This window comes from Melospiza melodia, chromosome 4, assembly GCF_035770615.1.
Source record: "Melospiza melodia melodia isolate bMelMel2 chromosome 4, bMelMel2.pri, whole genome shotgun sequence".
Lineage (NCBI taxonomy): Eukaryota > Metazoa > Chordata > Aves > Passeriformes > Passerellidae > Melospiza > Melospiza melodia.
Genome location: NC_086197.1, coordinates 22,050,481 through 22,065,477, shown reverse-complemented (window position 1 = coordinate 22,065,477; position 14,997 = coordinate 22,050,481). Strand labels below are relative to the sequence as shown.

Below are 14,997 nucleotides of genomic sequence, written 5' to 3'. Positions count from 1 at the left end.
ACAGATGTAATCTTTGCTTTCCTCAATGTATTGTAAGAATTGCAAGGGATAAAATTTATCTGGAAGGAACACATTCCATGTAAAGGTGTGCTGCTGGAGAAACTGACAATTGCATAGTGTTTAAATTTTTCCCTCTTGACTCAGTAAAAGCATGGGTGGAAAAGCTGGTTTTTTGTAATTTCTAATAACATAATTAAAGATTGTTACACTAATATGTAAAAATAATTTGCCTGTAATATGATGTTCCTTTCTAGTTTGCCATTTTGTAGAACCCTTAATATATTTTGGCTATCTTTTAAAAATAGAATTCTAACAATTGATGTTCCTGTTGTGGTTTTTAGTTCCATATTCAGCGTTAAGGTTATGTAAGCTTTTTTGTGAATTGCATTACATAAATGAATTGGGTGAACAAATGATAAGGAGAAACATCTTTTCTTCCCAGCCAGAGTAATTTTGTTATGTTTGTGCTGCAACTGTCCAAAGAACTATTTTGTTTCAGTAGCTGGGTTTTGTTGTGGACAAGTGCCTACCCTTATGGCATGGTTATTCTCAGTGTATCCCAGAAATGCTAATTTAGTGTTGAATTCTCCTTGCCTGGGAGGCTTTCAGTGCTGTTTCTCTCAGCAGCTTGTCATAACCACTGGGCAGCAAGGTCAGATTTGGAGATGTTTTCAGCCCCTTTTGGAGGGACCATGGTACTTTAGGGGAAGCAAGATTGACAAGACAAAAAAAAAGAGGGAGCTTCAACTTACAGACTGCTGATAAAAGTATTTATCCACCAAGGGGTGGATAAAATCTATTTACCTGTATATATCCCTGGTAGTATTAAAGATAAACTTGTCAGGAGACATCCAAACAGGGGAACCTGGTGAAATATCTGCAGAGATCAGAGAGGGATTTGTGTGTGTGTTTTGGGAGGCAGCTGTTTCCTTTCTCTCCTACCTCTTGGCCTCCAGCCCACAAACTGCATTTGTGAATGCAAGTGCCTGGATTTTTGTCTCAGTAATGTTTTTGATGTTAATCTTGCATGTTAGCTTAGGGTAACCCTAACCTTTTTCATACCCAGTCATTCATAGAGTCATCTGCTTTGATGAGGATAGATTATATTTTTCTTCACTGCGACTGTGTCTATAAAAGTGAAAATGCCTGAATCGTTAAAGCAATGACTTATTTCTAATAAAGCTCAGAATTTGGAGCTGATGGGTTTTCTGTTTGTTTGTTTTGCTAAAATAGAACAATGACAAGAAGACATTTATTTTTCTTTAAATCAACAAATTTTGGCCTTAAAAATTTTCAGTGGGTTTCGTTGTATAACAGATTTCCAGTGGAAAAGGAATAGGACTCAGTGCAGGTTACTGTTGCAGAAGCAAAGGTCTCCTGATTGTCTTGTAGGAATGCTTTGAAAGTGGAGTAGTTAATGAGTAAGCATCTCACTGCTCAATCTTTTCTTTTAGTTATGATAGGAAATTTTATCATTAAATAAAATAACATTAAATTATATTTTATCATTAAATTATCATTAAATGAACTCAAGAGTCTAGTGAAATGTGATATATATAAGCAGATGCGTTGAGTGTTTTCTGGACAACTTATGTCAGGATAAGAGCTACAAACTGTGGGGTAGAAGTTTTCTGTTCCAAAATGCACTGTGTGGTTACCTCTTTCTATTTGGCATCTCTAGATATCAAAATACTGAATGAAGTTGCTTAAGATAATTTTTTTCATGACTTCAAAACTCCATTAATAATGCTCATAATATTTTTTCTTTTTTTTACAGATTCTGAAGGTGTTTAAGCTCTGAATACTTACAAGCTCTTCATACATAACAATGTCTGGCTCATACGATGATTCCGTTGGAGTAGAAGTTTCTAGTGATAGCTTCTGGGAGGTAATCCAAATGTTCTCTTCAATATTTTGATTTTATTTTTTATTTGTATTGTAGAAAATCTGATTTTTGTGCACTGTAAATTGTGGAGAGAGCTGCAGTACAAGACACATTGGTTATTGTAATCTGCAGAAATAGCCTTCAGAGTTAAAATTACCTTTTGAATTTTGACCTATTTCTTTTGAGGGCTTTAATGCGCACAAACTTGAGCATCATCCACTTGGGTATGGTATGGAATTCAGAATTGAACCTTTGTCAGTTGTTATTGTCAAGGAAGGCCCTATGTGAGTAGCTTGTAAAATTATCAGTGTTAAATCTGAATTAACTGTTCCAAGCTACTGTAAATGTACATAAATTACAAAAGTAAGATACTGTGTGGATGTACTGCCTGTCTCGTCTTTTTATCTAGATAAAAATATAAACTTTCTTGAGACAAGATATTCTTACCTCAGTGTAAAAACAGAACATACAGATACATACAGAAAGATAATATGAAGTACTTTGTAATATCAGCAATTTGTACTGCCCCAATCTGACAGAGACTTTTAGATGCTGTAATAATTTAAGCCCTGAAGAAAGGAAAATTCATAAAGCAGAAATATTTTTACAAAAACAAGTCTTTGAGTAAAAAGAAAAGTTTGGCAGTGTCAGTACTGACACAATTGGAGGTAAGTACTCTGTCCAAATTAGCTGTATTCAGTAGGACAAACTTCTGCCATTTGAGAGGGAGCTCTTTTGAGTTTGAACAATAGCAAACATGAAAATGGCTTGGGGGAACCTGTCTGAATTTATCAGAGACCTATGTTACACAGCTTAATTTTGGTGATCTGATATTGTACTTCCTTTGAAATGTAAGCTTTTCTGGACTGCTGAACTGTGCTGTTTGTGGTGACAGCATATTACATTTTGATGCAGATCTCCCATGCTTTTCAGTATATTCTCTAAAAGGCCTAATGCTAGTGAGGATCTGTTGAGTACAGTTTTTTGAGGAGATGATTACTATTATGTTAAATATATCTGTCTTATTTATAAAGAAATTCTTTTAAAGTCAGTGTATTTTAAGCCTTGACCCTTTTTGTTGTAGGGGTTCTCTGTAGGACGGCTGCAGACAGGCTGTGAGACCATTTGATGTATAACCAAAAAGATTGTTCTTGTTAAAGTGATAATTGGAAAGTCATGGCAATCCGGTGAAATTCCAGGTGATGGGAAAGAGTGAAACATTGTACCTGGCTTTAAAAGGGGTAGAAGAAGAACCCTGAGAACTGCTGCTCTTGGAGGTGTCTCTCAACTGGCTGTGATCCTGAACAATCTGAGCTATCACACCTGCTTTGAGCAGGGGATTGGGCTACCTGATCTCCAGAGGGTCCTTCCAACCTCAGTTTTACTGTGTGGTTTGTTTGATGCTGAGGTAACTTCCTGAGCAGGCTTGCTTGCTAGAAGTGTTTCAAAATAAAATGAGGAGGCAGGCAGGAAAAAAGAATTCTGGAGGGATATTTTGATGTGTGTTGGGATATTTTGATGTGTGTTGTGTATCGTATACTTGGCAGTAGAACATGATTTCTGGCTGGCTGTTCTGTACCAAGCTGTTGTCTTCCATCAAATAATCATGTCTGGAAGAATAAAAGCTGAGTGAATAAGAATGAAATTTTCTGTAAACTAGGATGGTTATGTTTGGACAAATTTTAACTTAAAGAATTAAATCAGATAAAGGGATGATCAGAAATGGCAATTACCTTAAATGAGGGCCTTCGTGAAGGTTTGTTTAAATGTATTTGATCGTTATTATAGGTGACTTATTTGTGTTTGTCCTATTGGTGACTTATTTTACATAATTTTGTAAATACTGCTACTTACTGTTCCCTTGGACTTGTCTGTGTATTCTTTCCAAAAGGTCAGGACTGCAGTCTGTTTCATAAGCAATGTGAGTAGACTAATGTATAGTGCATGAGCTTACCTTTCTTTATCCTAGGATATTTATACCTTTCTTTATCCTAGGAAAAGGAAATTTTAGACTTCTGTATAGCAATCAGTTGGTTTCTTTATAGATTTTTCTGTGCTTTCTCTTTTTTGATGTATAACCACAAAGATTGTTCTTGTTACAATGGTGCTTGGAAAGCTTTGGCAATCAGGTGAAATTCCAGGTGACAGGAAGGAATGAAACATTGTACCTGGCTTTAAAAGGGGTAAGAAAGAGGACTCTGGTAACTACTGACCTGTCAAACTCACCTCTGTGCCTGGGAAGATCATAGGACAGACTCTCTTAGAAGCTCTGATAAGGCACAAGGAGGACAGGGAGGTGATTTGAGACAACCAAGGGCAAATCTTGCATGACATGACCAACCTTGTGGCGTTTTCAAATGGAGCAGCTCCGTCAGTGGGCAAGAGAAAAGGGTACTGGTGTCATTTATGTGGATTGCTGTAAAGCCTTTGACATGGTCCCCCATAACATCCTTCTCTCCAAGTTGAGGAGACATGGATTCTGTGAGTGGATTGCTGGATGGAAAAGGAATTAATTGGGTGGTTGCATCCCGAGAGAAGCAATCAGTGGCTCAGAATCCCAAGGGACATTGGTTACAAGTGGTGTCCCTCAGGGGTCTGTACTGGAACCAGTATTTAATATCTTCATTAATGGCATAGAGGGATCAAGGGCACCTTCAGCAGCTTTGCAGATGGAACCAAGCTGAGGGTGCAGTGACAATCCAAAGGGACCTGGACAAGCTTGAGCAGTGGCCCATGGGAATCTCATGAGGTTTAACCAGACCCAGTGCTGGTGCTGCCCCTGTCTTGGGCACATCCCTGTGTGTGATGGATCCAGGCTGGGGGTGAGCAGAGGGAGCAGCCCTGGCTGAAGGACCTGGGGCTGCTGTGGGTGAGAGCTGGCCCTGCCCCAACCCAGAGCCCCCCTGTGTTGGGCTGCACCCAGAGCCCCAGGGCAGCAGGGCAGGGGGGATTCTGCCCCTGTGCCCCTCTCTGCTGAGCCCCCCTGCAGGGCTGCATCCAGCCCTGGGCCCAGCACAGCAAGGACAGGGAGCTGCTGGAGCCAGGCCAGAGCAGGGACACCAAGGGGAGCAGAGGGATGGAGCAGCTCTGCTGGGAGGAAAGGCTGGGGGAATTGGGATTGTTCAACCTGGAGAAGAGAAGGCTTTGGGGTGACCTCACTGTGGCCTTGCAGTGCCTGAAGGGAGCCCACAGGAAAGATGGAGAGAGACTCTGGACAAGGGCCTGGAGTGACAGGACAAGGGGCAATGGCTTCACACTGACAGAGAGGAGGTTTAGATTGGATATCAGGAAGAAATTGTTCCCTGTGAGGATGGTGAGGCCCTGGCACAAGGTGCCCAGAGCAGCTGTGACTCATCCCTGGCAGTGTCCAAGGCCAGGCTGGATGGGGCTCTGAGCAAGCTGGGATAGTGAATGGTGTCCCTGCCCATGGCAGGGGGGTAGAACTGGATGATCGTTAATATCCCTTCCAACCCAAGCCATCCCATGATACTTCTGGATTGGAATCATCTATCCAAACTAAATTTGACTGCTATTTAGTCTAAAACCCATCCTTTTTTATATGTTCTGAATTGGTTGGTTTGTTTCTGAGGACTGCAACTTTGAATTCTGGTCTTAATCTTTCTCAAAAGGGTTAAACAGCTTTGATCAATGTGTTTTGTTTGATTTGATTAGAAAAGTTGTTGTGCCTCTGGAGTGCCAGCTGAGTGCTTCATGCCTCAGGTCACAGGAAGTAAAGAACTCCTAATCAGTTTGGAAGTTGTTTTGTTACTACAGATTCTGACATTTATACTCCTGTTAGAAGTTTTTCAAGATTTTTGACACAGTACATCTTTTCTTTGTTTTTAAAGTCAGCTTGCAGTTTGTTAAAAGCCACCTTGATATGTTTTAGTGCCACAGCTGCAAGCAGTGAATGTATTTGAACTTGGCTGTGGCACAGAAGTGTCAGTCTGGCAGGGTGAGCTTTCGAGTTTGTTCCCTCACACTCCAAAATAGCTCAGATTTATTTACCTTTGAACTGTGCTGCAAAGCCCATCTTTTTCTTAAAGGCATTTGGCAGAGAGTGAGGTGGCTGGCTGTGGGACCTAGCTGACTGTCAAAGCTGGTTTTTGCTCACTGTGTATCTGTTGAAACTAAAACATTTTTAGTTGTAGAAAGTTGGTTGTTCTGTTGAGCTAATGAGAACTACACCTAGTAAAATGTTGATAAGTGACCTTCAAAGCTTTTGACATTGCTGTTGACAGAAATTGCATTGTCTTTAGGACGTGAAACACTTTGTTCTCTATTAGTTTGCTGACTCTAGAAGGCTTTAGTTTCTTTTGGAACTGTCACTGCCTTTGCTATGGTTTCCTACTAAAAAATGTAAATCTGGAGTCTGTAGTTGCCTGGTAGTAGATTTACTACTCTAACCTTGTCTGGTTGCGCATGCTCAGACTGTCCATGGAGCAGGTCAATGCAGATTACTTCATCTGTTAAACTTCTTTTATTAAGTTGCTATTTCAATACTGTTCATGGAAATTTCCAGTTCTGGCACTTAGAGTTAAGTTCAGTGCTGGAAATACAATACAAATAGTAACTTGTTTCCTCTAAAGGTTAGTAGTTTTTATTACAACATAGATATTGTTATCAGGTTCTGATTTGTGGTTGGGAAATTGCTGTCTTGTTGAAAGGGAATTGGAGAAGTTGCTGTTTGAACTTGTGTTCATGGTGATGGCTTACTGTAGATCTGGCAGTCAAAAAATGTGGGTAGGTCAAGGCTCAGGCAGGGGTAGTATCTTGTATCAGAACAGCTGATATGAGTGAAAAAAAAACAGGCTTTCAGAATCATCCATGTTTGTTAAGTGTGCCAAAGAAATAGCAGCAGCTTTCTTAATTAAATGGAAGTGGTTTTTTCATATTTGGTAAAACCAAGATACTACTTTATGGCTTTTTGTCTTCTAGCAGGATGACAAATCCTTTTCAGTAGAACAAATCCTTTTCTTCTCCTCTAATTTCTTTAGGTGTTTAGTTCATAAAAGTACCTTAGAAGTCTGAGAATTTTGTATGTGTTTTAATATAGCTTGCTTAGAGAACAAAGGATTGCAAAATACTAAGAAAAGACTTTCTGAAGGGTAATTCCCACAATGGCACTGGAGAATTTCATCAAAGTTTCAGTTGTAGTAGTGTCTTAAATTGCCTAAGAGATGGAAATTTCAGTCTCCTAATTTATTTTTCTGTCAAGCCTCAATGTACCTTGATGTGTCTGGTTAAGCTCATGACTCTCTCTGGGTGTGGAAATCCTAGAGACTGAGGAATCTTGTTTATATTCTCCAAGAAGGGATTCCTGTTTTGAATCTGACATCTGTTTTGATTGGCTGACAAGGATGTTGTGCTCTGGGTAATCAAAGATTTTTGCTGATTGCCTGAGGCAGGGTGGCAGCAGGTTTTCCAAGGGAAAGTGGAAAAGGTATAGTTTGAAAGCCTTTCTATTTCTTTTTCAGCTATCATATGGAGTTTAAGCATTTGCATGACTGCTGTAAATACATCATAATCATCTAGGGCACTTTCTGCATCCAAAAATAGACCAGTCCAAAAACTGGTTAGTTCCAACTTTGTGTTGCTTTAGTTAAACATGAGAAGTGGGCATGACACCTATTGGCCTTGTCCTGCTGGAGTAGTTTGGAATGCCTATGAAAGAATTTGGTATATTAATAATTAACAAAATGCATCATAAAGTTTGCTTTCTGTTTATTAAGCTCTAGCCTTATGCTGGTAATCACCATCAGGGATCTATTAAAAGAAAAATGCCTTGGGCCAGATGAGACCAATGCTCTTGTTCAGTTACATACCTGTGAGGGTAAGAAAGCCAGTGAGTGAGTGTTCCTAGAGATCAAAGTGGGAGTGTATGCATATCTTGCAAGGTAAGACATCAAAAGGAGCAGCTCCCCTGCCTGTGGAGGCACTTACTTTAAATGAGCTCTAGGTCCCTCACAGACTGTGTGCTTCCTTATCTCCCTGACTTTCTGCTAACATCAGCAGCATGGAGCCCATTTATTGCAGGGGCGTTTCAAACACCTACTTACCCAACAGAAATAGTCACTGAACAGCTGCTAAACCTGCAGCTGGGATTATTTTAGCCCTGTGAGTGATTCCCTTGGAGGACAGGACCTGGTGTGCATTCTGAAGTGCTGAACACAGGGCTTTTGTTGCATTCTGAAGGATTTGCTGACAATCCATTAGCAATATAAGACTTTCAACCTCTCAAAGTGGAAGTTGATCCCCTGTGTAGTATGGATGAATTAAATTTAGCCTCTGTTTGCATTGCCATTGTCCCCTGCCCCCTCCTAACTACATAAAAATCCAACAAAACAAACAACAAAAAAACTCCTTCCCTAAACAAAAACCCCAACCAACCAAAGCAAGACCCAAATGCAACATTCTGGATAAAAATATTTGGATTCTGCAATAGTAGATTCCTGTCACATAGTTGTTTTTTAAATCTCCTCCTAACTTTGAGCAATGGAATATTTTTCATTTATATTGCCAGTGTTTGCTTTACTGGTGTATTTGGCTTAAGATTTTGTGTGTTTAAGATCTTCCTCAGGATTTTTCTTGTAACCAGGGGTGAATTTGTATGCATAAACTTAAACTTACTCAGAGATAATGCTCATAGGTGCTTGGACTGTGTGTGCTAATTATGCACCAAGATAATTATTCTTATTTATAAAAACCACACAGTGGTTGTAGATGTTTAAGCTGGTTGAAATGTTTGCAAACTTCCCATTTGACGTAGCTGGAAAGAAATTTTCCTCGTGGTTAAATGGAATGCTGGAAATAGTGTGTCCCTGTGTTGGCCATTGGTATGTGTGGGTTTGACTATGAACCTTTAAAGCTTATAATTCTGATTCATACCTAGGAGTATTTGTCCCTAAAAATACCTTGTTGAGTTTCTTTTGAATGGTTTCAGTTCATAAAGGCTGATTTGTTATGAATAAGCTCTGCAAACTTGGAAAAAGAGTTGACAAATCTATCTTCAGGCATTTGAAACTCCTGAAGTATTTGTGGTATAATGTTTGTCGTGGTGTGCTGAAATTACCTAAGAGGAGTTTAGCAACAGCTGAATGTTTGCCACCTTCTGGGCTGCTAACAAATGAGAATACTCTTCTTTTTTCTCTCAGTGTACCAGAAAAACCTGCAAGGTGTGTTTAACACTCTAGGCTTTTGTGCTGCTCTATGAATATGCCTTGAAATAAAAAAAGAGTATAACAGTTGAGTTGAAGAGCCTATATAATTTAAGACTCTCCCTTTGTGTTTAGTGCTGTGAAATGTTAGAATAATGAAGTTGCAAACTCTTTAGATAAATTCCCACTCAAGATCTATCAGTGGCAGAGCTTGGCTCCCTTGGTAAAAGGCAAGCTGCCTGCACTGCCAGCTGTAGGATGATCAATGCCTCATCAGAGGGTGCCTCTGGGCTTTTTTCTGGACCTTACAGATTCCCTAAATCTTAGATTTGGCAGAGGATTTGAGGTGACATTGCTGTGCTCTTGCCTGAGAGGAAGTTATAAAATCAGAAGGAATGCTTTCTTGGTTAGGCTACATGGAGACCTGACAGCATCTATGGTGCCTGTAAGAGATAAATGGGGCAAAATAGGATCAAGTGAGATTTATTAGCAGCAAAACTCAGGGGTTTTTTGCAGTGGAAAAGGGTTAAAACTGATGGTTAATTCAAATTAGAACAGGTAGAAAGAGTGACACAAAACTATGAATCACAATTTTCCCAGAATGAACTGATTGCATCCAAAAAGTGACCATTATAGTGGTATTTTTAAGAAATAAACTCTTGATTATTTCCTTTTGAAGTGTTTCTGATAACTAAGGGCAAACAGCAAGTGAATTTGTTATCTCGTAATAAAGTGTCTCTTTCAGATGGATGTATTGTTGATGCTAAAATGAAAATGGTATAATTTTTAAATATCTATTTTTCTACTTGAAATGGTAAGAAAGTTTGTAGTCTTACAAGTTACTTTTCTGAAACAAATATTTTATGTGCAGGACATGAAGACTTAGAACTTCATGTCATAACTTCATTCTTATCTTAGACAGTTGTCTGCTGTCTGTTTAGCAAGAAATAGTGCAATGCTCAGAATGATCAGGAAATTATTCTAACTAGCAAAATTATGTATGTTCGTGTACTGTACAGGGCTAATTGAGAAGTCTGAAAATTGCCAGGCATTATGTAAAATGGCTCTGGCTGAAACAAAGAAGCACAGGAGTTTTTTGTTTGTGTTGTTCCTGGTGAGTTGCTACAAATAAAAGAATTCTTCATTTTTAATTTGCTCAAATACTTCTTGTGAAGGGGACGAGGGAAGTGTTGCAGAATTTACCATTTACCTCAGAAATTGGAGAGAAGAGTCTTGAATCAAGAATGTATAAGAGTTCATGTTTTTCAGAGTTCAGGGTGTCTTGAGTGTGTTTCTAGATTTTTATTTATTGTTTTAACTTCTCTACAGTTAATCTAGTAGTTCCTTGACAACCTAAAGACTGAAGTTATTTTCCCTTTACTTGGCTCTATGGCCTAAGGACCTTGTGTCTCAAATCTTATGTCCTACAGTGACAAGCTGCACATTCCACATCTCTAAAATGTCTCATTGCAGTGTCCCTAACTTAAAATGCAGTTTTTAAAAGAAGCCACTAGGTTTTCAAAATGTTACATGCCAAGTTATATAATTTATGTCCTCTGTCATGGAGCACAGAAAAAATGCCACATTTCCAAAATTCTAGCATTCTTGATAGGGCAAATTTCAGTGTAAAAGGCTTTCTTTGCAATACCAGGTTATTTTCTACTATTGTGGGTCTGATTCCTCTTAATACTGATTTTAAACTGTGATGCTGAGTTCCTTCAGTCTTCCTGTGAGGAGGAGGAGGAGGTGGTGGGTGAATTATCTGTGGTGTGCATGCAGCTCTTTAAAGGTGCCCTTATGTGATAACAGTGAATGGTCACAGGTAAACTCAGTTCAGTTCTCTGAATACCTGCCTGAAATTTGGCAACTGCTTGATGTTACCATGAGGTTAGAGTTTGCTCAGAATGAAAGGATTAAATATGCCACAAGGAAGCCAGCTCTCATTCAATATTACCATTTAAAATGCTAATTTAATAGTGAGAATTTATGAAAGGAAATGTTCGTGCTACAGACATAAATCCCTGGGTACATAACTGGAGACACAAATTGATGCTAATATAAGGCTTCAGTAGTTGTGCCAAGCTAACATAACCTGTTTTGAAAGTCTGCTTGATTGTGAATCTACAGCTGGAGTAATTCTGAGCAGATGAATGATTTGTCTTTCATTACAAAGGCTGTTGGAGGTATTTAATTCCCTTAACACTTTGATTACATATGTATAACTGCCTACTTCTCCACTTCCATTTATCCTGAAAATAGAAGGTTATTTTTCATACTTTCTTGGTAATAGATGCAATCAGTTGACATGGCTACATTGACTCTCTCTGGTAGCTTCTTATCTTCAGTTATATTGTGGTTTATGTTTAAATGGGCTGGGGCTGTGTGTATGCATTTGTTTACGTGTTTTAGACAAATCAGTGACTGCTAACTAATGCCTTACTTAGATGCTAACTAAATTCCTTTGATCTGTTGAAATGGATCTAGTCCAAACCAAGAAACATGCTCAGATGAATTCCTTGGAGCCACTAAGAGAAATGGTTTTGTCATACCATTTATGGTTTTGATTTTATTTTTTCCCCCGATTTTAATGAGAAGACCTAGCATATGTCTGTATTTATAGCATAGTCATTTATTCATCCCGCAGTTAGTATAGGGATTTTATCCACTTTTAAGAGTATTCCTCTGTATACCATTTTTCTCAAGAAAATGGCTTGCATGTGCATCTGCTGACAAAATTATGAATAAATGTGAACCTAAAATTTGGATGTTTTTCTCTGTTAGATGTGAAGCAGATATGATTCAAATGTAAAAAATGACTAGCACACTCTGAGTATTTGAATATTTAATCTACTGCCTTGCTGCTAATCTTTGTTTTTCAGTCAGGTGGTTTGGGCAGATAAGAAACTGGCTGTGATATTTAATAGCCTGTGCAAGTTCTCTTAACAGAGTTCTTAGGTCTTGTTTAATGTTTACAAAAGCCAGCCTGAGTGACCTTGAATTCAGTGGAAATGTGACTCTGGGAGCAGTGTAAGGCTTTCTTCCCTTTCAGACATTTAGATTTGTTATTCCACGTAGCTGTGTGCACAAGAGTGAAAGGGGAGTGTTAATTATATAATGGATGTTCATTATATGGTGTACATTTTGCTCCATGTCCTCATTTTATTACAGGTTGTACATTGAGCAACTGTGGGGGTTTTTTTTCTTTAGTATTTACAATTCTAAGTATGGTAACTCCACATCCTTGCTGTCAGTATCTTCCCACATTAAATTCTAGAGTACACTTTGGAAATAATTGCTATCTGGTTTTTCAGCAGCGACTGCATTCTTAAAAACTAATAATATGGTTGATAGATATGTTGCAATGCTCCTTTGCATGTCTCTGCAGTTTCATTAATCCTGAAAGATTAAACACAGCATAAAATTAAGGTATTAGGTACTTGATAATGAATATTGAAGAGGGAAAGAATACTGTATTATTTCTCTTAATTTTCTTCACTATCTAGAGCATTACTAAGAAATAATAATGCAGAACAATTGTGGTGATTGCCCAAAATTACATTTCAGACTTAATAAAATGTAATAAAGCTTTCACTTTTAAAATTAGCAACTTTCTTTTACAGGGCAACTTGCAGCCTTTGCTGCATTGTTGCAGTTAGGTTTTATGATTAATTTATGATTAATTTTAATGTTTCTGTTAGGTTTTATGATTAATTGATTTAAGATGAATGAACCTGATTCCATAATTGATTAATTCCTGCTATATTCTCTTACTCTCAGTTTACAGTATTTCTGTTAATTAAAGATTTATCTTGTTTTCAGAGCTTTCAAGCAGAAATTAAGTCTTTGTCTCTTGGTAGGTTGGGAATTACAAGAGGACAGTGAAACGAATTGATGATGGCCACAGACTTTGCAATGACCTCATGAACTGCATTCATGAACGGGCACGGATAGAGAAGGTCTATGCTCAGCAGCTCACAGAATGGGCTAAAAGGTGGAAGCAACTCGTGGAGAAAGGTAATGCTGAGTTTGAACTCTGACAATTTTCTCAAATGGAAAAAAGTGGTTTTGTATATCTTTGTTTTGGTAAGTACAAAGTAGAAATACTGCTTACTATAATGGAGTTTTTGCAAAAGGCTCAGTAATGTGACAAATGACCAAGCTTTTTTGGATAAAAACCCAACCAAGTAAAGCCTGCTCTTGTGCAAATTCACGTGCTTCTTGCTGAAGCAGATGAATCTTGCCTCCAGTACTGAGTTATGTTCTAGAGAACTGTCTATTTCTCAATAATTACCAGTACAGTTTGAAAAGGGATTCTGAATAACAAGGGGACACTGACTGTGGGGTAAAAACTGGTAATTAAAGACCTAGGCATTGCTCTAATGGAAGGCTAAGGTGATGCTATTTGATATATTCTGGAATAGTTTGTCCTTCCATGGTTATTCACCCTTCAAAAAGTATGTTGAGAAACTAAAGGCAGTTCAAAGGGGAGCTCACATGTGGAATACTGAGAATTGTGGTACAGGGCTAAGGACTCCAGATTAAATGAATATTTTTTTTTTCTGGCTTAAAAGTTTGTAATACTCTAAATTTATATGAAAAAAAATTGTTCCCTTTTCTAGGTTTGGATCAACATTGTTTACAAGTGAATATAAGTCAATAGTTTCAGGTAGTTTCTTGGGAATATAAGTTCCATGTGGGTGATGGTTACTGAGAATGACACTTTTTGTTGTGTTTAGGCCCACAGTATGGAACAGTAGAAAGGGCTTGGTGTGCTTTTATGTCAGAAGCTGAAAAAGTGAGTGAACTACATCTAGAAGTAAAAGGTTCACTGATGAATGAAGATTTTGAAAAAATCAAGAACTGGCAGAAGGAAGCCTTTCATAAGCAAATGATGGGAGGATTTAAGGAAACCAAAGAAGCAGAAGATGGATTTAGGAAAGCTCAGAAACCCTGGGCAAAAAAGCTGAAAGAGGTACAGCAGTAGATTATGTATTAGATATCCTGTGTTATAATATACTAACGTTTCAAATCTCTGTAAGGGAGTAAACTCCCTATTCTTTCTGCTGGACCCTCCTTTCTCTTAAAGATCTCTTGCTTTCTGTCCTCTTCTGAAAATAGATATTTTTCTCTTGGTCTCTCCTAATCTTGGTGAATTCAGTGAAAATCTGGGAAAAGTGAAATTTAAGCTATCATTTTAACTCTATCTTATTTCATGCAAGTGAAAGTTATGAATTGCTCAAATAAATGAGGGAAAATGTGTTTGTGGGTTTCCCCCCCTCTCATATAACATTATTCTTAAATAACAGGTTGGTAGAAGAAGGGGGAGCAGGTGAACATATGAGCATGAGTGAGAAGTGTTTAGCTGGGGACTTTCTGTAAAGCTTTTGTTGAGTCTGTTCCAGCACTTCTCTAAGCTGTTTAAGTGACATTTCTTGTATGGTGATAGAATGCTCCAATGATTTCCTTATGTTGATTCTTATGTATTTTTCATTCTTTGGCCTAAATGAAAACAATTTCCCCCTCTCCCTCAAAAAAGAAAAATCATCCTGAAAACAAAATCTGACCATTTCTTTATTGCAATGTGATTTTATGGCTAAGTTTTTATGGTTGCTGTAGACTGTTCCAGATGCAAAGACTCAAACCCCTTTTGTAGGTGGAAGCTGCAAAGAAAGCTTATCATGCTGCCTGCAAGGAGGAGAAACTGGCTATATCCAGAGAAACAAATAGCAAAGCTGATCCAGCACTGAATCCTGAGCAACTCAAGAAATTACAAGACAAAGTGGAGAGAAGCAAACAAGATGTACTAAAGGTATACTGAATGGTTTTTTGGTTTTGTTTTTTTTAATGCACACCTATAGCTTGTGCATATTTAAGCTCTTTTTTCCTCCTGAATGTGCTGTGAACACCAGTTCACATAGCATATCAGTTCCAGTTCTGTACCAAAAGGTTAATTTT

General features: G+C 38.2%; 1 protein-coding gene across 4 annotated transcripts in view; it reads left to right on the top strand.

Moving 5' to 3' along the window:
- The window catches only part of PACSIN2 (protein kinase C and casein kinase substrate in neurons 2), a 55,635-nt gene that overhangs the window by 25,902 nt on the left and 14,736 nt on the right, over nucleotides 1–14,997 (top strand). For all 4 annotated transcript variants that reach the window (XM_063154250.1, XM_063154248.1, XM_063154251.1 and 1 more), the window contains exons 2-5: nucleotides 1,778–1,888; nucleotides 12,900–13,056; nucleotides 13,779–14,014; nucleotides 14,696–14,851. In XM_063154250.1, coding sequence (XP_063010320.1) covers nucleotides 1,829–1,888; nucleotides 12,900–13,056; nucleotides 13,779–14,014; nucleotides 14,696–14,851 — 609 coding nt within the window. In that variant the 5' untranslated portion in view covers nucleotides 1,778–1,828. The remainder of the gene's footprint in view (nucleotides 1–1,777; nucleotides 1,889–12,899; nucleotides 13,057–13,778; nucleotides 14,015–14,695; nucleotides 14,852–14,997) is intronic.